At 37.0% G+C, this 21,484-nt stretch overlaps 5 protein-coding genes across 10 annotated transcripts; 3 read left to right on the top strand and 2 right to left on the bottom strand.

The window, feature by feature from the left end:
- Positions 1-175: 175 nt before the first annotated feature.
- Positions 176-2,212, top strand: LOC107266690 (cell cycle checkpoint protein RAD1). Its single transcript, XM_015737435.1, has 6 exons — positions 176-407; positions 474-718; positions 791-1,015; positions 1,089-1,283; positions 1,748-2,023; positions 2,096-2,212. The coding sequence occupies exons 2-6, from the start codon at positions 626-628 to the stop codon at positions 2,120-2,122; spliced, it is 816 nt and encodes a 271-aa protein (XP_015592921.1). The 5' UTR covers positions 176-407; positions 474-625; the 3' UTR covers positions 2,123-2,212.
- On the bottom strand, positions 2,209-9,316 carry LOC107266688 (SH2B adapter protein 1). Of its 3 annotated transcripts, none has more exons than XM_025083952.1 (5): positions 9,122-9,316; positions 6,993-7,873; positions 6,712-6,911; positions 6,381-6,632; positions 2,209-5,650 (listed from the first exon to the last, which is right to left on the bottom strand). In XM_025083952.1, the coding sequence occupies exons 1-5, from the start codon at positions 9,130-9,132 to the stop codon at positions 5,513-5,515; spliced, it is 1,482 nt and encodes a 493-aa protein (XP_024939720.1). In that variant the 5' UTR covers positions 9,133-9,316; the 3' UTR covers positions 2,209-5,512. The 3 variants fall into 3 exon arrangements, with proteins under 3 accessions (XP_024939720.1, XP_015592918.1, XP_015592919.1); XM_015737432.2 differs by lacking the exon at positions 9,122-9,316 and adding an exon at positions 8,137-8,802; XM_015737433.2 differs by lacking the exon at positions 9,122-9,316 and adding an exon at positions 8,137-8,799 and having other exon boundaries at positions 6,297-6,632.
- LOC107266687 (transcription initiation factor TFIID subunit 5) lies at positions 9,207-12,453 on the top strand. Its single transcript, XM_015737431.2, has 11 exons — positions 9,207-9,558; positions 9,686-9,871; positions 9,936-10,138; positions 10,211-10,407; positions 10,485-10,689; positions 10,763-10,882; positions 10,940-11,085; positions 11,170-11,307; positions 11,381-11,574; positions 11,745-12,036; positions 12,110-12,453. Exons 1-11 carry the CDS (start codon positions 9,496-9,498, stop codon positions 12,322-12,324), a joined length of 1,959 nt encoding a protein of 652 aa, XP_015592917.1. The 5' UTR covers positions 9,207-9,495; the 3' UTR covers positions 12,325-12,453.
- Positions 12,454-12,550: 97 nt separating this feature from the next.
- Positions 12,551-16,023, top strand: LOC107266685 (NCK-interacting protein with SH3 domain). Of its 3 annotated transcripts, none has more exons than XM_025083951.1 (8): positions 12,551-12,762; positions 12,871-13,035; positions 13,093-13,962; positions 14,032-14,338; positions 14,408-14,626; positions 14,683-14,855; positions 14,925-15,022; positions 15,085-16,023. In XM_025083951.1, exons 2-8 carry the CDS (start codon positions 12,988-12,990, stop codon positions 15,173-15,175), a joined length of 1,806 nt encoding a protein of 601 aa, XP_024939719.1. In that variant the 5' UTR covers positions 12,551-12,762; positions 12,871-12,987; the 3' UTR covers positions 15,176-16,023. The 3 variants fall into 3 exon arrangements, with proteins under 3 accessions (XP_024939719.1, XP_015592913.1, XP_015592914.1); XM_015737427.2 differs by having other exon boundaries at positions 12,851-13,035; XM_015737428.2 differs by lacking the exon at positions 12,551-12,762 and having other exon boundaries at positions 12,898-13,035; positions 13,079-13,962.
- A 174-nt stretch (positions 16,024-16,197) lies between these two features.
- On the bottom strand, positions 16,198-21,023 carry LOC107266686 (troponin C). 2 transcript variants are annotated; one of them, XM_015737429.2, is made up of 6 exons: positions 20,813-21,023; positions 19,563-19,593; positions 18,101-18,244; positions 17,684-17,803; positions 17,165-17,296; positions 16,198-16,482 (listed from the first exon to the last, which is right to left on the bottom strand). In XM_015737429.2, exons 1-6 carry the CDS (start codon positions 20,834-20,836, stop codon positions 16,454-16,456), a joined length of 480 nt encoding a protein of 159 aa, XP_015592915.1. In that variant the 5' UTR covers positions 20,837-21,023; the 3' UTR covers positions 16,198-16,453. The 2 variants fall into 2 exon arrangements, with proteins under 2 accessions (XP_015592915.1, XP_015592916.1); XM_015737430.2 differs by having other exon boundaries at positions 20,834-21,017.
- Positions 21,024-21,484: the final 461 nt, after the last annotated feature.

Genomic DNA, 21,484 nt, shown 5'->3' with positions numbered 1-21,484 from the left:
AAGTTGACGAATATTGCAAAGCAAACTTTGAAAGAAGCTGCCGTTACTTTCGCGAAGGAACAAAAATGTATTTACCATAAGATTATAGTTGATATAACTTTTATCATAAATATTTTTTTTATTTCTTTTTAAACGAGGAATTTTTTAGACTGATTTATTTTAATTTATGTTACAGTTACAGATGATACCCTTGTGAAGCTATATAATGTATTTGGAGGAGTATTTGAACGAGCATTAGAATTGTATGAACTGGGACGGATTAGTCATATCTTAGCTTTGGAATCTATAAAAACAGGAATTTCCAAAGACGTGGCAAGTTCTAGGTGGCTCATTGAAGTTAAAGGATTTTCGAATAAAGTATACACTTTATTTCCTGATGTTCATTTTTGTACTTGTGCAGCCTTTAGGTATATTCTCATTTATTATGATAGTTTGTTTCATAGATAAATTCTGATTGATGTTTTTGTTTTCAGATTTCAAGTTTTAACTGAACATTCTGCATTTACGTGCAAGCATATTTTAGCAGCTTGGTTAGCATCACTTGACACTAAAAAATTAACCCACAGAGAAGTAACATCAGTACAATTTCGAAATTTGTTGCTATATCAAGCTTCATATAATTGCAATGATACCAAATGCAAATGATTATAAATTTGTAGCTAAATTGGGAAATCTTAGAACTGTAGTTCAGTTACTCAAGTCTGTGAATTTCAAAGAGGTGCATTAAATAATCCTATAACATGAATGCCATGATACAAGGAAAAATATATAATATTATAAATAATTGCAGACAGCCACTTGTTTTGGAACTGATAATGGTCTTAAGATAACAGTTGAAGATGCAAAATGTATGCAAGCCAGTGCATACATTCCAGTTGATGTCTTCCAAGAGTTCAAACTGAAGGAGGAAGTAATATTTCGCATAAATCTGAATGTCCTTGTAGAATGTCTGTGCATGTTCTGGTCAGATATAAACAGTCAGTCAAGTTCAGTAGCTGCACAGCTCTTTTATAAGGTATATCAAATTGCTTCTAAATTATTAATTTTTCTATGGACCCCAAAGACAATATCAATCAATTCTTCACCAGGGCACAGGTCACCCAGTAACTATGCTTATAGAAGAGAATGGTATCATTACAGATTGTTCTTTAAAAACTCAGGAATTAGGAGAACTGCTTGATTTCCATCTCGATGCAGAGGATGTACTGAACAAAATAGTTCTGCAAACAGATTTGTTAAAGGATGTTTTAGCTGAACTCGATGGGACAAGTGAATTCATTGAGGTTTTTCCAAATTCCTATTACAGTGGAGACTCGATTATCCGGACCTCAGTTATACGAATTCGTGATTATCCGGATTACTAACTGCGAGCAAATATCTTTGTAGTCTAGTCCGTGCGTGCACGGACATGTTGCGCTGGCTCTACCCGCCCGCGCCCCACGCGATCTCTTCTTCGCCCTGTTTCATTATTGTTTTAGCTAGACAGTTTCCCTAGAAAGATACCATATGACAACGTAACTAAAAGATAACCATGCGCGGGCGGCGTAGGTTATCTTTCTAGAGTTAATATATATGTATGTAATACAAAAACCGCTTTTCTTCATACACTTAATTATCCGGATTTTCGATTATTCGAATGACTTACGACAGCAATTAGTCCGGTTAATCGAGTTTCCACTGTACTTTACCGTTAGCCAGTAAAATATAATTTATCACGACGAATTTAAACACTTCTATTATTCTCTAGCTATTGCTTTCCCCTGAAGCACCATATTTCAGAATTAGCACAGATGGCATAGCCGGCGAATGTCGCATCGAATTACCACGTGATAGTGATCTTGTGGAGAGTTTCGAGTGCAACACTACAGCCAATTCTTGCTATAAATTAGCCCACATTAAACCAGCCATGAAAGCATTATACTGTGCAAATAAAGTCTCCATGAGGACGGATGATTGTGGATTACTATGTTTCCAGTACATGGTAAAAACAGATGCAGGTCAAACCTGCTACGTTGAATACTACGTAAGTATGATAGCAATAAATTTCTTGAACATTATCTTTTTTAATTTTGAAGTTTCCAAAATTATGTTACAGATATCACCCGTTATAGATGTCGAATAAAAGAATTTGCAGTTGATATGCGTATACCATGTATCTTCCTAAATTAAACAAGATTATAAAGTAATAAAATAAACGTTCCTTGGCCGTTGATTTGTTAAGAGCTTAATTTATTTAGACTAGATGGTACTGTACATAAATCTTTTTTTTCTGGTACTTAGTTTTAGTATACTCGTTGAGTTATACACTCCGTGACAGCATCGAAGAACACATAACGATGGAATCAATTCGTTACACTTCGGCATTAAAAACAATACAAAGCTCGCACACTGGTCGATTATCCTCCTCATCGAATATGTGGACATTAATGTGGTTAGGATTATTCTTTTTTTTTATTCATTTACCTTTTTTCCTCCTCTTTTTCTCTTTGTGCAACGCGTAAGGAAAATCAATAATCTATGAAATCGCGTTTCAATCGCTCACCGATAGTAAAAGCAATCATCGTCACCTACGCTATTTCGCTTTAATAAAAACTGGAAAAGCCGGAGATAATTCACGAACGAGATATGTACTGGTTGCGTAGTTTTCTTTCTTTTAGACATCAATTGAAAAACGATCGTATTTATCAATAAAATAATAATAAGCGGCGGGATATTTTCGTCTCATTTTTTTTTTTCGTAATTGGAGCTTTTCTTTATAATATCATACAAGTTTCTACGACTCCCAATTATTATTTTACCTTCCAAACGAAGTTTGCAAGACCTTTAGAACCGAACATTAAAACATTAGCGATATCATGGCGTAATTGAAATTATATCGAGACTTCTACGCGAGCGATATGTATGTACTGTACACATTATACTCAAGATAGTTACAATTACACGTGTGACTTGCTGTTCTTTAGAAATAAAGAGGGCTTTTTCTAATCTAGATAAATATCCCGTTGACAATAAGTTCTACTAATAGTTAACGTTAAAAGAATCTGAATTCAAAGAAGAGGCAGAGAGACTAAAAAAGTGAAATAGAAAAAGAGAAGAGGAAAAAAGAAAATGCACTTCTCATTCGTAGGAAGAAATCGTAACGACGCCTAGGCTTAAACCGAAGTAAACATAGAATGCACATTCTGTTTCATTAGGAAAATAGCTTATCGATATATAGTTCGTATGTATGTATATGCATGTAGTAATAAGTATATGAAGATTTGTAACAAAAAAAGGATAACAGAGGAAAGGGCAGTCTTCAGTATTAAAATCTGTACAAACGTAGCTACTTCAATAAAAGAAATAGCGAAGGATACTCTTTTACAAATGAAAAAGAAAATGTTTAGTTATTTTCGTATACGTATTGAAATTGTATTTAAAATTATTTTTAATTAGAAATTGCCAAGAAACTTGTGTGGTGTTGACTTCGCTTCATTCTTCTCCGAGGATATTAAAAAAAAATTAAAATAAAAAAAGAAGACGGGTAAAACGTCGACTTTGGGAAAACTTATTAAGCGATCGTGATATTTTTTTTTTCGAAAGAAAAATTTTTTACGAAGTTTTGAACTTTCGTCAAGAATTTACATACAGGTTTACGTGAATATCCTGTACTATTCAAACGTGAGGTCATGAATTGTATGGAAATTTGAAAATTCGCTCCAGGCCATCGTGCTTGATTTACCGCGGGAATTTTTATATTAATTATACAGGCGCGCGACAAATCCTTCCTTCGAGTTCACTCGATATAATTAAATCAGTCAGATAATTACTCATTTGAATTAATATTATTTGGATTGGACAATCCACCCTTTCGAATGAATCGACAGTACATGCCGTCGTTTATGCTAGTATCTTTGCCTACAGATAACGACAGGAAGAAGGTAAAATATCGTCGCGTGGGGACCGCGCGAGGTTGGACTATAGCAGCCAGTCGCGTGTAACCAGCAGACATATGTATCTCTAAAAATATCGGTTGCGGCTTCGCTGATTATTGCACACGGCATTTGTAATGCTTATATAATTTGTTCGGGAATAATTAAATGGGACGCGAAAGGCACCGTATACGTAGTAAAAAGTAGAAGCTAGGAGATCGGACAGGATCGGCACACAAAGATTGTCAGGAATACAATATACAATTGCGCGGCAAGTTGCGGTTTCCCACGCGCCGACTTTTCTTTTCGTGGATGAAAAAGAGAAAACGAGAAACAGAAAAAATCTCATCTCTAGATACAACGTCTTAGCAAGTACGTGTATCTATGGAATAAATACTAATCGTATAAAATAAGTAAAGCTTGGAAAACTATCATTAAATTTAGGTTAGATTGCGCATGCGCACGCACGATGTCGCTCCCATCGTCAAAGACCACAAACTCGAAATCTCCGTTTCGAAAATATTTACCGGGATCGGACGTGGGGAACGAACATAGTTCTGCGATAAGGATGACGAAGACATTGAGTGATAACGTAGGGATAAAAATAAAAAAAAAAATAAAAATACATGTTGCGCTATCGTCTTACAATCAAAGGAGAAGATCAAGTGTTGAGCATCTGTAGCACGTTATACATACTAGTCACGGCTAAGCGTAATCGTACATGATTTTTGCTCAAGGGGACTGTGAAGTACTTTCTCAAATGAAATATTGTAATAATAAATTGTTATGCGAACATCGTGCTCGTCAATTTTTGCAAGCTGCACTGTTACTTGCATGGTGCTTTCATGCGGAATAATTAATGATTTTCATGATTAGAAATTCAAGATGGGCGTTTGCACTCCTCAGTCACCTTAAAGATACGTACGAGGATCTTCCGAATGAGCTAAGTCAACGATACAGCAATACACTGTGTCATATTGCATTTAAGGAACATAGTATGGTACCTATTATAAACATAAACGGCTAATCAAACAGATAAATTACATATACCTGAGAAAACGAGAAAAAATATATACATATTAAAACCTCTTACGTGATTGCGAGAGAGCGAGAGGGAAAGGGAGACAGAGGAATAAAAAGAACAGGAACTGTAAAAATATTGAATAAAAAAACTGAAGAAGAAGGGAGGCATAGAGATATGAGTTTGAAGTAAAAAAAAAGGGGATAACAGAACAAAAAGAGAAAGTTCCTATCTGTAGGAAATACATTCTCGTTTTGATTAAAGCATCTTAAATATATATATATATATGATCATTTGAAAGGAGTTGAGTCTCCCGATTATACCGGTAGAGGCATCTCAATAGAGACTGTGGCTGTTTAAATAAAAACTATAAATAAAACAGTATAATAAACATTTCGTTCCTTATCACAGAACGGCCGGCTACCGCGTTCGGTTCCATTCGATTTGGATAATTTTTTGATCAGCCTGTTACGTAAACCCATTCGAATAAATGTTCAAGTGTTGTTCGACGTACGGAGAATATTCAGTCTGAGGGACTAACCGGATGGTAGTCCGATGGTAAATTACTTCGTATCCAGCGTCAAAGGAAGCTGTATGCATTCTGTACGGCTCTTCCACTAGACGAGGCCGAACTCTGTTGTTCCGCATTGTTGATCTGTTGTTCCAGTCGTTCCAACGATTCTGCACGGGTTCTTATGGAACCGCCGTGAGTCTGAACCTGTTCCGTAAACGGATGGACCATTTCTTTTAACTCATTGTACGGTGAAGGTACCTTCGCTATAGTTTCTTAAATTTTCTGGATACCTGAAGAAGTGCCAGTGTTTCTTGAAAATATTTTAGATCACTACATTCTTGGATTTCGTGTGTGTGAAGTTTTAGATAAAATTCATGAGGAATAATGACGTGACAAAGCTACCAGAAAGTTTAAGAATATCTTTTCTAAAAGCGAGACCCTTCCCCCACGGTCATATTTTTTATAGTATAAATTTTGATTATGTTCCGTGGTACCGTTGTCTAGGTGATTCTCTGTGTACTAATTGACTAATTTACACAGAAAGATTATTATCTCCTTTAGAATGAAATCGGATTCCTAAGGGAAACCTAAGAACACATCGACTCTTCTGGAAGATGATGATAAGAAAGATGACGAATTTAATAGTTTTCTATAAATTTATGCTAGATTAGTCTAATATTATCTTGTCTATGATGAGAAACGTTTTCTAGGATAATCATCCTCAAAGAGTCGAATCATTCCTCGGGCCTATTATTCGATCAGGGTATCGTGTGCGTCTTGAGTACATTTTCTACGCGAGATTCGAATAAAAGGGGGGCGCCGCCATCACTTTATCTCTTTATCTACTCACTGTCTGTAGATCAGACTTCAGACTGTGGGAGTCGGCCACTCGCTCTCACTCAAGAGGGGTTAGACTTCCGCTGCTGACTCTTACTTCTCTGGGCTCCGGGGCTGCAGCCGGTCTCCTCTCCTGGAGCTGCTGAGAACCAACCCCGGTCACGTTGTGGTGAGTAGTTCTTGAAACGGGATTCGCCACTACGTAGTCAGTCAGCATAACGTCAGCAGTGCCACCAGATTCGAGAGGTATGGCATTCTGACGAAAGTGCTCGAGCATATCGTAGATTGCCGGAAAGCAGAGATGTTGGACTCGACAGTGACCTTGATCGTTCAGGGTCATCCTGAGATGCTGTTACAAAGAGGGAAACAAAAGAGAGATATTGTTGTCTTATAATATTAATGTATGCCCTAACGAAATGATTAATTACCTTTGCTCTTCCTTGAAAATTAAAAGTAAGAACGAATTCTCCCTTTCGCGTCTCACTTTGACGAACCAGGAAGACGCCGTGGCCATTTGCAGCATTGTGTAGTACCAACTGTGCAGCATCGGATCTAGGTAGTGTACCATGAAACCATGCATATTCTCGTAAACTGCTAGATAAGTCTAACTCGCCATCGTTGCTTGTTACTGGAATAAATTTTTTCAAATGAAAGGTCACTGTGAACATTCAAGTATTTTGTTGCAGTTGAGTATGTATATGGTACTTACGTTGTTCTATTTCTTGTTGGGAAGAACACAGTTCCAGATTGCTATTACTGCTTAGTCGAAGTCTTGGAGGTAATTCTGGTGGATTACCTTGTTCATCTGTATGGTCATGTGCAGTCCTAGAATTCTTACTCGTAGAATTCGCCCTTAGCCTATCTCCTTCTGTACTCAAAGACGAAGAGCCATGAGCTAAGGAATCTCCCACTCCAGAATCATTATTACCGGAGCCCGTGGCTACAGAACATTGCTGCACGGTTCTCATGCAGTATTTTATCGTTGCCAGCCAAGATCTCATGTCGTTTGAGTCATAAGCTTCTATGACAAACTCCATATTTTGAGTCTTGAGTACGAATGTGTTTTCATGGTCCGGCATCTCCAGGGCGGTTGTTTCTCGTGCTTCCGTGATTGCTGAGCAAAAAACTCCACTTCGTGGTTTTACTGCTTTTGGTGGTGAATAAAATTCTAACATGTAACCACCTATGGCTTTAATTAGTGCTAGTCGAGACTTTTCCCATTTCTGTGTGCCATCAATATTCTCTCCCATGAGGGAATTCACTATGCCTTCCTTTCTACACTCCACAACGATCTTTGAAAGTTTTGCCTTAGAATGTTTATCCTTGTAAATTTCACTCTGAGAGAGCTTCACCTCGTCGCTCTGCTGCTTGTGAAAGAATCCTTTACCCTTCTTAAGACCCTTAAATGATAATCTTCGGAAGAATGGTTTGTGCACTGGTTTTGGAGATACAGCCTCGCCATCCTGTTCGGAGTAATCGCTAAATTCTTCATGTGAAGACGCACGTACTGGTGGTCTATTATTTTGATTTGAAGAATTGGCTTCTCTGTCATTGTTTGTAGAATGTCTTGGGTCATAGAACGAAGGAGACCTGTGCATAAAATGAAATTCGTTGAACATAAGTGATGCACTGTATATTCCAAATTATACAATCTCTAGTAGTAGCATAATAAATCTTATAACAATAAGTTATCAGAGAAACATTGTACAAATCCTTACTAAAACAAGACATGAATAGAAGAAACATATCCCAGGACATCCCATACGCGATAAACCCTACCTTCAATGTTTTCGACAGATGTCAAAACTATAAACACAGAAATAATAAAAACTATAAAGAATGCGAAAAGAGACCTAGCACTCCGTCTAAGGTACTCGCTCTCGAAGTGGTCGCAGAAGGTCTCAACGAACTTCCTGAGGAAGTCACGATGCGAGAGGGTGGCCCTTGCACTTTCAGGCAAATTGAGGCTGACGTAGGTGCAAAAGGCCTTAGCAAAATCCGATGCGGCAGCGCGGGCGTGTCTGTCGCAAAACTCGACCCAGTCATCGGCGCCGTCGGGCGTCGCGGCGGCGGCAGCGGCTGCAGCGGCGGCCACCACCACCGTGGCGTTGTAAACACTCATGTCTCACGTTGAGATCAGCCGGAGCGAGAAGAAACCGTGCGGGCCTCGCCCCACGATTCAGACGTATTTACGCACCCGCGACACGATTTGCACACACATCGCGAGCACTATTAGCCGCGTACCAGCACCAATAATGGCCAACTAATCGGTCACCGATCGAACTGCACCTGTTTACTGGGATCAATCACCCTGAAGCGACTCTACTATACTCGTGCGATAACCTCCCTTAGTTTTTCCTCTCTTACACTCTCTCACTCTCCAGTTCTCTCTTCTCACCAAGCGAGCCACCACTTCCGCTTCGATTTCACAAGACTGAAGACGAGAGACTTTGCAAGCGCCCGGACTTGGTACGACTTTCGCGCACTAGTTCTTGATCACATGGACGACGGCGATGCTTATCAACTGCCGTTAAAAATCGCTCTGTTGGATTTTCAGATATGTTAGCTCACTGTTTTACCGTGGCGTAAATGCAAAATGTATTGGGTCACTAGCCGCTACGGGTGGCCACGGGTACAGTCACAACGGACACCCCCTTTGTGGAAATGCATATACATATGCTGACGTACGCTCAAATCAGTAACAGAGATGTTGTTAATGCCTGAATTTACTGACTAGGTTTGCGTATTTAAATTACATGAGTGGGACAGAGACAAAAATAGATTTATGGGCCCAGGAGATTAATGACGCTTGAATGTACATACATACAATAAACTTACGATAAGTGCATACTCGTTATGTCAGCGCTTCACGCATTCCTGTCAATCCCCACTACCGCTTCAACCAATGGCTATTGATGGCCATCAATGGCCATTGATAATTCCGTTCAACTAGTATTCTTATCGCACGAAACACAAAATTATAAATATTAAACAAAAGCTGTCTATAATCTGAAGGATTACGCGTATAGAGAGGGGACACTCACTAAATCTGCTTTTGTCTCCACTAATGTCTTGTACGCACTTACGTAACGGAAATCTACTATATTAGCAGATTTCTCCGATTAAAGGTTATGTTGTGGGTTATGGTTGAAAGGCAGTTAGCGTGTTAAATGTTTTTTAAGAAATTTTCACACTAAAGAAGTACACGAATTATGGACGGAGATAAGAACACTCTTCTTGCTGTATTGCAGTTGTTGCGGAAATATAATTTAAAGGTACTTTAATGTAATAATATATGGAAAACGTAACGCTCAAGATGAATTGTAAACAACAATATTTACTAACAATTGAAAAAATGTTAAAAGTGCAATCTATTATTTGAACATTCTTAACTTTGCACAGAGCACAGAGGACTTGTTTAGGAAAGAAGCAAATTTAACAGATATAACTGCAGATGACAATCAGCAAACAGAATCAGAAGTAAATAGTGTACTATCTGCGTACAAGAGTGAAGGGGATCCAGCACTTTATGAGAAAGCTTATAGTGAATTAAAGAAATTTGTTGAGGGTTCTTTGGATATTTATAAGGTTTGTCAGAAGTATGCTTTATTATAGATATTTTACAATGTTTATGATCATGATTTTGTTACAGCATGAACTTGGTACAATATTATATCCTGTATTGGTACATATGTATCTGGAACTTGTATATAACAATCATTCCGTGGAAGCAAAGCAACTTATGGAGAAGTTTTGTGGTAACTTGGAAGAGTATTACCAAGAAGATTTGAAAAAACTGTCTAATGTAACAAAACGAGAGCAAATGGCAGGAAATGAATTGACAGACACATTTAAGTATGTAATATTTGTTTATACTAATGTTACGTTCTGGAAATGTAATTAATAATAACTATAATTGTGCTGCAGATCCAATCAGTTTATAATCAGAATGTCGCGGGATACTCTTTCTATACTGAAGAGACACTTACAAGAAAAGAAACACAGTGTACTTTTAAATATCATACAAGAACATCTTTACTTTGATATGTATGAAGGTGTTGCACGTAACAAGCAACAAATTGAAGCCACATCAGGTGCTATTGTTGGAGAAGCTACAAGACAAGGTAACTAATAACATAACAGCATAATAAAATCAAAGTAAAATTATTAGTGCATTCATTGTTTTAATTAATTCCTTCAGATAATAAGGCAAAGGTTTACTATGGTCTTTTGAAGGAGCCAGACATACAATGTATACCACCAGCAGAAGAAGAAGAGGACGATACCGCTGGGACTGAAGGTGACAAACCAAAGAAAAAGAAAGCAAAGAAAGATCCACTTTTTTCAAAGAAAACAAAATCAGATCCAAATGCACCACCAGTAGGAAGAATGCCTTTGCCAAATCTGTTAGTTAATTTCTATTTTATATATTGCTCGCAAAAAGAATACAGATGTGAATTCATAATTTTTCTACAATAGTAAAGATGCTGATAAATTAGAGAAATTGAAGGCATTGAGAGAAGCATCGAAAAGAGTTGTCCTGGGACCAGATAGTTTGCCTTCTATATGTTTTTATACCTTGTTGAACGCTGTCCACGGGTAAGTAAGTTTATATTGAATACTTAAACAAACAGTATTTTATAATATAAAATTTAGTGTAACAGCAGCGGAAATCGCAGAAGATTCTAGTTTGTTAGCTGTTGGATTCAGCGATTCAGCAATTAAAGTCTGGAGTTTAGTTCCTCAAAAGTTAAGGCTCATGAAGACGGGTGATCAACTGCAAGATATCAATAAAGAAGCAGGTTTGTTAGACTTGTAGAGGATTGATAGAACTAAAGTATTACTTTCACAACTGTAATGTGGTGACAAGTCAATGATCTTTGTAGAAGACGTGTTAGTACGAATGATGGATGACAGGACTGCAGAAACAGTAAGATCATTGTATGGCCATAGTGGACCCATATACAGCTTATCTTTTAGTCCAGATAGAAATCTTTTACTCTCATCTTCAGAAGATGCAACAGGTATAAAATTCTTTTTCTTACATAATATTGATGACGTTATGAAAATTAAGATTAAAGGATTTTTATGTGGCAGTGAGATTGTGGTCGCTTCATACGTGGACTTGTGTTGTTTGCTACAAGGGTCATTTATATCCTGTATGGTCAGTACGATTTTCACCCCATGGATATTACTTTGCTACTGCATCCCATGACAAAACTGCAAGACTTTGGGCTACGGATTCACATCAACCATTACGTATATTTGCTGGTCACTATTCGGACGTCGATGTAAGCCTAAACGTTAATTTTCATTTCCTTTACCAAACATTTTAACTATTTCTGGATAGAGTTACTCTTGGGGGTTACTTTTTACATTATAAAGTATATTCTAGAAAGGACCAAAGATTAAATGCTAAAAAAATACCGTTACAATACTAATAAATTTCTCGATATTAAAGGTAGTACAGTTTCATCCAAACTCAAACTACGTAGCAACTGGTTCAAGTGACATGACTGTCAGATTATGGGACTGTGTGACAGGTAGCCAAGTACGGCTTATGACTGGACACAAAGGTCCAATTTATTCATTGGCATTCTCAGCTGAAGGAAGATTCCTAGCATCAGCAGGGGCTGATCATCGAATCCTTGTCTGGGATTTAGCACATGGGCATCTTGTAGCAGCATTATCAAGTCATAGTGCTAATGTGCATTGTTTATCATTTAGCAGAGATGGTAACATTTTAGTATCAGGTAATTTGCAGATAATCACTTGTTAGTATTATTATACAGTTCATTGAATTGTATGCATTTCTTTAAATTCCAGGATCCCTTGACTGTACTCTTAAACTGTGGGACTTTACGAAACTTGCGGAAGAAATGACACTAGAAGATGTAAACGTATCTCATAATCCTGATGTGAAAACATGTGTAGAAACATACTTGCTCCGTACCTTTGCTACAAAGAATTCACCAGTTCTGACCCTTCATTTTTCGCGAAGAAACCTTCTTCTAGGAGTAGGAATGTTCGAGGCTTCATAAATCATTTGAATCAATTTACATCATTATACTATAAATATGTTACATTATTAATATAAGTTTTTCAACAGTCTGTTGATATTTTCCGAGATGTACAATAATAATTATGAAAAATACATTTTTTCAAAAAAACTAAGGCATTTTTTATTATAATTACATTTTCATTTTAATTCAATAAAAATTTTTTAATAATACAAATATTAAATTCAAATCATACCAGTCCGCCCTACCTACATTAGAGGGCTAGTCGTCCTCGTTGGCTCATACTTATTTCTTACTCGTGCGACAAAAGGAAACAAATAAAATGTCGAGCGTAAATGAAAGTGAAACGATTATCTCCTTCTAGTCCTCTGAAAGTAGTTTTCTTCTGGGCGTTGACCAGTTACTATATCATTTAATTATTCTAATAATTCATAATGGGAGACAATTGCATCAGGTTAGGTGAGTCTTTTCATTTATCAATCACCGGTTAATTATCTCGGAATCGTAAGATCGATTTAATACTATATGGTTTGTCATACACTTACAGAAAATTATGAAATGCTTAAGGCTTCCTACGACTTCAAGGCCACTTTCGCTAAGACTCTCAGTTTCCGTGAAAATGATCACTTTGTTCTGTACCAGACAAATACAAAAGAGAGAAACTGGTGGCAGGTGGTAAACAGCATGGGTAAAATTGGATACATCCCTTCAAATTACGTTACTACAGTGAAGGTATATTCCATTAATATGTTTGATATATTTCCTTGTAATTCAGAATTGAATCTTTAGGTGCAGCCGCAGTTTCTAATTGACTTTCTGGATAAATGTATAATAAAATTAAAAGATGAGGAGCTTGAAGAAAACAGTAGTCTTAATGTGGATAAGCAAGATTTGGTTTTGAGACTTGTTGAAAAGAAAAGGCAGGCAGAATTAAGTAGAATAACTAAAAAACAAGCTCCAATGCCACCAGACTTTGCAAATACTGATGCAGTTCCTAGACCACATAAAGATATAACTCCCAGAAATGTATATAGTAATCAGGAAGGAAATACAAAGTCTACTCTCAGTAATACTACATTCACCACAGCACAATCTAGTATTTATTGTGAAAGAGATTCTAAAGAACAGGAGCCTGTAGCTCAACATCGTCGTGGTTCAGTAAATGATCAACGCAGACAATATCCACGTCAGTCACAATCAGAAACTGTTCAACGAATTCAGCCTGATGTTACTGATATCCGTAAAAGTCCTTCCCATACTAATGTGCGACAACCTATGCAAGGTTCACCTGTGAAGAATGCCTCTTCTTCTTTGACTGAGATTAATTCCAAAGCTGCTTACCAGTTGGTAGATCAAGTTCGACAGAATACCCAACTTAGTTATGAACTGTCAAAAATTGCAGTTATGGTTGTGGTCTCAGGATTAAAACAGTTGTTACCTGATAGCGCAAATCGCTGTTTGAACGATGTACTGTCTCAATTAAAAGCACCATTGACTGCTTCAAAATTGAGTATCGAGGAGACTCTAGATGCAAATAGACTCAAGGTTATTTTTGCGGAATTGAGTGCCTGCAAGGAGGATTCACAGCAGAGAAATTGGATGCTATATGAAGATGAGTGTATTATTGTAGAATATATTAAAGAATTGACCTCTATATTAGTAAGTATAACCCGTTTTGTGTATCAATAGTAATTAGTACATTAAGCCTTTATTTTTTGTGCGTTAAAGACGAATGCAGATACAAATGTTTCTCGACATGCATTGAGACTGGATCAGTATAATAGTGTTACAACTCTGATAGATTACTATCAAATGGAAGCAAGATGGACTATTAGACAGTTGCTACTGCAATCTTTTGGTGTTATGTGCAGCTTAGATCCTGTAGCTTTAACAATTATGTTAAACAGTATTCTACCAATGGAATTGGCAAGAGATATGAGAAGTAATCCAAGGAATATTCCAAAATTGAATTATTCCTCTTTATTATTGACAATGATCTTTTCAATGGGTGAACCGATGCCCGTTACGCATTTAGGTTTGTGATTTGAAACAGTTTTTTACTCAGACGATATATTCATTAAAAAAATAATACTTAAAATTACAGAACAATTAGGAGGAGATTTTGTATCATTCCTTGTAGATTTAATTGAAACTCCTCCAGATACTGATATGGAGGATCAGATTCCAGATTTATTTCTGCATCTTATTCTGTCTTATAATTTGCAATTCACAAGCTCGGAAAACATAGTCTTGAATTCTTTGAAAGAGAGATCTGTGGCTAAAACATTCACCGAGAAGATTTTACTCTTATTGAATAGAGAAGGTAATTATTGCATTCTTAGAATATGACATTTTGAAAAATCCAATTTTTTATTATAGAAGATCCTGTTCGAATATTTGATCATCAACCAGCGCCACCACATTCTGTACTAAAATTATTTATTGATTTATTCAGTAATGAAATAACAGCATCCCTATTTTACACAAACGACGCTAAAATTTTGATTGACATCATTCTCCGCCAGTTATTTGATATAGCGCCTGGCAATAAGGTAAGCATGGAATTATGACGTATCATTAATTCTTTGAGTATAAAATAAAAGTTATATGAATGTTATTAGCGACGGCAGTATCTAGAATTATGTCGTCGTATTGTACGAAGTTCCAACTACAACGAACACCGTCATAGATCAGAAGATCTATTGAAATGTTTTACAAGGTCTGTATGAGACTTCTGTAGTTGTACGAAACCATTTTATAAAGCCAAATATATTATTATAGGATATTTTGCGAAGAGACACCAGAGAGTCAGGGCGATCAACAACTTGTGCGAGAAATCAGCAACGAATTTCCTCATTTATTCAAGATGTGACATTTACTGTCATCCCCATCCCACGAAGATTCTGACGATGAGGATTTGCAGACACTCGTTTAAACATACACATGAAAGCACAAGTGTCATCTTTAAGTTGACGTTCATTGAAGGAGAAATTTTCTCCAAATTTTCTTTTCAAATATTCTCCTCAATTCTATGAGCGTATTGCACATTTTTTCATCTCAGCAGTCTCTACTGGATGATTAGTTTTCTACTTAGTTTTTTACTCTTATGAGAATAAACAGAGGAATTCGTTAATTTCACTTACGAAGCTTGCGGCAAAAGTGATTGAGAATGTAAATTTCTATCTTCATAAACAAAAACACTTCAAAGTTTTCATATGAGAATCATTAATGCTATATTATCATTGTAGGACTTTTAATAGATTCATTTGGTCCAGTATCGTAATTGGTGTACTAAATTTAATCGATGATGACGCTGTTTCATGCTTAAAATAACAAGTTATGCATACTCGTAGATTAATCTAAAAAGCTATGACTAACTTTCGAACAGCCGTTCTACGAGGTTGGTATAAGTATTATTGTATTTGTTCGTAAACTTCGGTCTAGTCCGCACACTGTGCATATCGGAATGGCACTTTAACATACGTATATGAGTAACTACTATTTAAAGTTGTAACTAGCGATGAATGAATTTCCCATAAAATTAGTATAACGATGTGACCGTTTAAAAATTGTCTAGTCTATTTGTTGTTAGCAGCTTATAAATATTTTTCTGAATAGATGTCTGTTATAAGTCGTAAAAATACGTCAATTATCAAGGAATCTCAATTCTACAATATATGATCGTAGATAAAATATGAATAAATCATATAATTTAAACGACTTGGAACATCACTCGAGTGATCTTGAAATAATAAGTTTTTGATTTTTCAAAAGTTTTATTATTAACAATAAATACTGTTTATGAAAAAAAATTCAGCACACATAAATGTAATACATAACTTGGGCGTAGCAACAGTTTCTTCCAACAGTGTGCATACGAATTTTGTTAATTTACTGGCCCAGTAATTCTAATCCAGGGTTCGTTTTCTCACTGGACGTGATGAATCAGCAAACCCTTGATGTGTCAGATGGCGTGGATGATAAACTACCATAGCGAATAGGAGTGTAAATGACAGTAATTGATTTCTGAAAAATTCATTAACGAGGTCGCCAATAGTTTGATCAATGAGGCGAATATTGTAACGAATGAAGTGGCTGTTGCACTGATTGTCTTTGTTAGGACGTTGTGGTCGCTCCTCAGGACGGATGCCTATTCTCCAGTCATCATCTCCATGAATTCTAAAACACAAATTAACATGTAAGAGGAGAATAAACGATAATGGATTACGTATATCGGATATTGCGGTTACTGTTGAATGGAAGCAATCTGTTGATTTAACCACGTCTATAAACAGTCAATAAATTATGTGGAAACTCCTGTTTGTAGAACGGCTTTAGAGGATACATGGATGTCAGATAACTGATATCGAATTTCGTAACATGTAGTTGGAGAATACATTACGGAATGCCAAGTCCTTGATACTGAACTTGGAACGTACAACACTTTCATAACGATTATGATGTCGGAAAGTCCAAGATATTAATATAAATTGCAGAGCCTTTTAAAAATATCAGACTCGAGATAAAATAAAGATGGAATGGGAATGCATGGTTCAGTAAGTGTCAGGACGATTTGGATAAAATCTGGTTAACGTATCGTATCTCATCTCACGTACCCCCACGTGAACGTAACGGTTAAGAAATATTTAAGAGTATCCGTCAAGCAATTGCCTTGTTTTCATAAATCTCGAGGATTTCTCCGGATGGAAGGTAAAAATAGTTCACGGCAGCCAGATTGCTCGGAATCGTCGGAGGCCGTATAAATAAACTTGTTTCATTTAGTCTAAACGTTTCTGATGTCGCGAGGGATCTTTTTTTTAAGGCGTTCTTATTTCAGTCTATAAAAATTTATTAGACCTACCATCGAAGTCGACAGTGCCGGAACCATCGGAGTCAATTTCTTCAATCATGATATCAAGTTCTTCATCCGTAAGTTGATCATCAAGTTCCCTTAGAATCTCGCGTAAACAAGTCGTCGGGATGTATCCGTTGCCTGAAAATGTCAAATTTCCTACATTATTATATGTACACTTCCGTATAACCATACAGCTCTTTCCAAATAGTGAAAATATAAGACATGTATCATCTTGGCCAAGCGCCGACAATACAGGTCGCGGATTAGCCCCGATACCTACATAAACACAGTTAATAATTTAACCGCTATGTTCTCAGAACTTCTGATTATTCCCGTCAGAATAATGGCGGACTCGCTAAACTCTAGTTTGTCTTGCAGTTTGTAAACTGTTTCGCGATTCGTTGGCCGGCATCCAATAAAACGGAAACAAAGCCATGATGCCACAAGTGGTACAGCCAGATTGCGTATGATTTTTTTTTCATGTTTTACTATATCACATTTTACATTAAAACTTTGTTGCCTCACCTTCCTTGTCATAAAGCCTGAAAGCCTCACGCAGTTCCTTCTCCAGAGCCTCGGCATCTTCCTCAACGATAAACTTAGCAGCCAGTGTGACGAACTCCTCGAACTCGAGTCTCCCCGATTCTATACGTCATTTCAAAAAATGCCTTGTCAATTTGAAGTGACGAGAGAGTGGCGGGTTCTGGTCGTGTCACGATTTAAAATGTCGTTAATTTCGCCGAGATTTCTACATAGGTGGTCCGATTGGTCGCGTGCGAGAACTTGTATACACGACCCTTTAAATGGGTTAAAAATAATCCAGTAAACCTCCTGCCTCAGCAGCTGGCTGAGATTCTCCATATAATTTGAGCGTCTCCAGTAACCAATGACGTAAGTTGAACAGTACTTATATTCTACGTTAATAATTATATTATTACATACTGTCTGCGTCTACTTCATCGATGAGCTCATCCAATATTTTCTTATTAAAGGGTTGACCCATCAGTCGAAGAATATCGGATACCATATCAGTGGGGATGCTGCCGCTCTTATCACGATCGAAGCTGTCGAACGCCTTGCGAAGTACTATACGTAACAGAAATTCTTTTATGATAAATTTATTATACCATGTCATAAAGTATATAAAATCCGTCAATAGAAATCGTGTTTGAGTAATAATGTATAATGTTCTCTGGCATGTCTGGAGAACTGGTTAGCCAAGCTCATTAAACTGTTTACGATGAACGGAGAATTTAATGGCGTTACGTCTAGGATCTGCAGCCTTTTCATTTTCAAACCAGAAGCTGTTACGCCAATGTGTTCGGATTTAGATCCAATGTTAATGCCCTTAGATTGCTTCGTGATTTTGGCGGCGATATTACTTGGCTCTCTTTCGTTCAGACTATCATCATTCTTATCCTCGTACCAGTCAAGTCTGTTCATTTAACATCCACTGTAACCCGTGAATTCGGTCACGACGTACGTCATCGTCAAGGAGTAAGACATTTGTCTAAATTTTTCATTATATCACCCAGTGCCCTCCTTTCAGTACTATTACTTTACGTGCCAATATTCGTTTCAGGCACTTCGAGAAGGCAATGAACGATAAGGAGAAAAAGGTGCACGAGGACAAGAGAAATAAATATATGAAAATGGATACGAGCATTTTCTAATGGCATTTGCTATTTTCAATCTAGCCGATTGTTTGATTAATCGTTACTCGATACCTTCCATCACCTGGGTAAGATGCCCACTCTATATTTAGACAGCAGCTGCCGCTAATCGAATCAAACGTAAATAAACTACCGGGGGGAAGGAGGTGTAAGAGAGAGACTCCAAAAGATTGGTATTACGAGTAAGAGAATGAGAGAGAGGAAGAGAGGGACGTGGTTATACTGAAAAAATCATATCGAAAAACACGTGTGGCGCAAAAGAGGATGTGAAGAGGATAACAGGGAAGACCTCGAATTTAACGAGCATCTCAAGAAAATATCCTCGTGGCCTCGTGGAGGCTGGGCGAAAGTCTTACACTATGTGTTAACTTTGTTCGGTTTACGCGAAAAGACGCTCCTCGACAGACTTTCCGTCTACGAAGGACTAAAGATAGGACTAGCTGGGGACTCTATATTTAGTACTACCACGGTAGAAAGGGGTATTGCGAAACCAGTGCACGGGATTTTGCTTTATCCAAATTCAACTCGTCTAATACTACCAGTTGTTGCCATTCTTATAGGTCCTGAGGTTGAGCTGTAGAATTAGTTTTACACACAGGGGACTGTTCTACATTGTAGAAATTAAGTAAATTGGCTCGTTAAAATAGTATTAGATCTTCAACTACTCGTTCATCAGATACTGCACGTTGATGTTTCTTGTTGTAATAATTAGGAGTTGATATAATGCATACCTGCAATTTGTTCTGGCGGCAGTTCGTCGGCCTGTAAACACACGTAGCTTCTATTAATTTACTGTTTATTACTTGAATAGAATTTTTGAATTGGCGAACTTGAAAACTTTCTTTGATGCCAATAAAGCAGGATGAGACAGACGGGAGCAGCTGTTATTAATAGCTCAAACGATTTATCATCCCATGAGTTCTCGTTTAGAAGCAAATTGGTCAACGAATTAAACGGTTTTATCTTCAAATTCAAATATTTCCGGATTTATTTCGCAACTTGTCATTGTAATGGAGACTCAAAGGAACATCTGTTGCGATTCGTTATGTATTAGGTACTATGATGATTTTGAATAGATATTTCATCTAAGATGAAAGATATTACGTTCATTGAAGTTCCGGCGAGTAATGTTTTTTGTGTTTCATGAAATATATTTAAGATCAGATAGATATTCTATTTAGATAGACAGAATACGGCGGGGTTATGACTTTCTCATTATTATTTTATCTTATTTGTTATATTAATTTTTTATCGAGAGTTATTCAAGAGAGATAGAACAGTGTATCAAAAGCCGTGTAATATATCTTACGTCAGTTTAGACTAAGTTTGTAACAAGATAATTATTCATTAAAAAATATTGAGATAGAACTAATTTTCATGTTCTATCACTTTTAGTGTATGACAAATAAGAAATTAACGACAATTGGATTCATCCTGTTGATACATTTACAGTCTTAAAAAAGCATATAAGCAAAATTCTTTTTTGAGATCTACATCTATCTGTTTGAAAGAGCAGCATCTTTAACAATGAAACAAATATCAATATCAATCATGTATATTCCCAACAAATTTTTTATTCGCTTGAACTGCAGATTCAATTCTTGAAACTTTGATTGACAACAGTTAAAAACACTTTAAAATGTGTTTACTATATTATAGTGTACTATAGTTCAATTAACTGTATATCTATATCAATATATCTTTAGCAGCAAGTTACATCTGACATTGCGTAAACTACATATAAAATGTATACGAGTATCAATGAAATTTTTCAATATCTGCAAGCAACATCTGTGATACATAAAAAACCATGGGAAAGAATATTAATATGAGTAAAACCCAAAACGAAGAAAAGAGAGCTTGCAGAGACTCTCGACTAGTTAGAAGTGTAATGTGAGTAACAAGATTTGAAGTTAAATATGAAGTAAAATAATTTTAAAAAATAATGTAATAGGAATTTTTTACCAGGTCACCAACTTACAACATCATCAAGCGAACATACCATCGTGGCGGTACGGTATTAACGGGGTATACACTGATCAAGGAAGGAATAAGAAGAAGAAACTCCTCGATTGTCGGATGAAGGATGAACTTGAGAGACAAACGGTGTTTCGGGTACTGGCGCGGCGCGCCCTGTTCTTGGAGTAATATTCGAATCCGACGATATAGCGGTTGCGTCGGTACCGAATCAACCGACCCCACCATTAGGATCATGCATCCGAAGGAAGCCTCAGTTGCAAGCTTCCCCCCCAATGGATTCCAGCCAATCGCAAGCTCCTTGTGGAAGCGGCAGCAACGAGGAAAACTGTTACCGTTGTGGCACTGCAGAGGGTACGCTTGCGCTTGCGCTATTCTGGGACTACGGAATAAACCCAAAAAGCTCCAAGGGGAGAGCTGTGGTGTCGACGCAAACCAAAAGCTCTAAATGAAAGCTGACTCCGGAGCTTATTCGATTCGGAAGCCAGCTATACGAGAAAAATAATGTTACGGAAATGCCAGTAACGTCTGTATTGCTATAGGACGAAAACGTCGGAATGAGAGTGACATTTATAACGATCTTTAGAATAGTTTGACTTAGGTATTTGCTATGCTTGGAATGGGAACAAATTATTTGTTGGAATGACGTTTTCTATTTTTTAGAAACAGGAGACAG

This window comes from Cephus cinctus, unplaced genomic scaffold, assembly GCF_000341935.2.
Source record: "Cephus cinctus unplaced genomic scaffold, Ccin1 Ccin1_scaffold0330, whole genome shotgun sequence".
NCBI classification, from domain to species: Eukaryota; Metazoa; Arthropoda; class Insecta; order Hymenoptera; family Cephidae; genus Cephus; species Cephus cinctus.
Note: the sequence above shows the minus strand (reverse complement) of the source record. Positions and strands in the feature narration are given on the sequence as shown.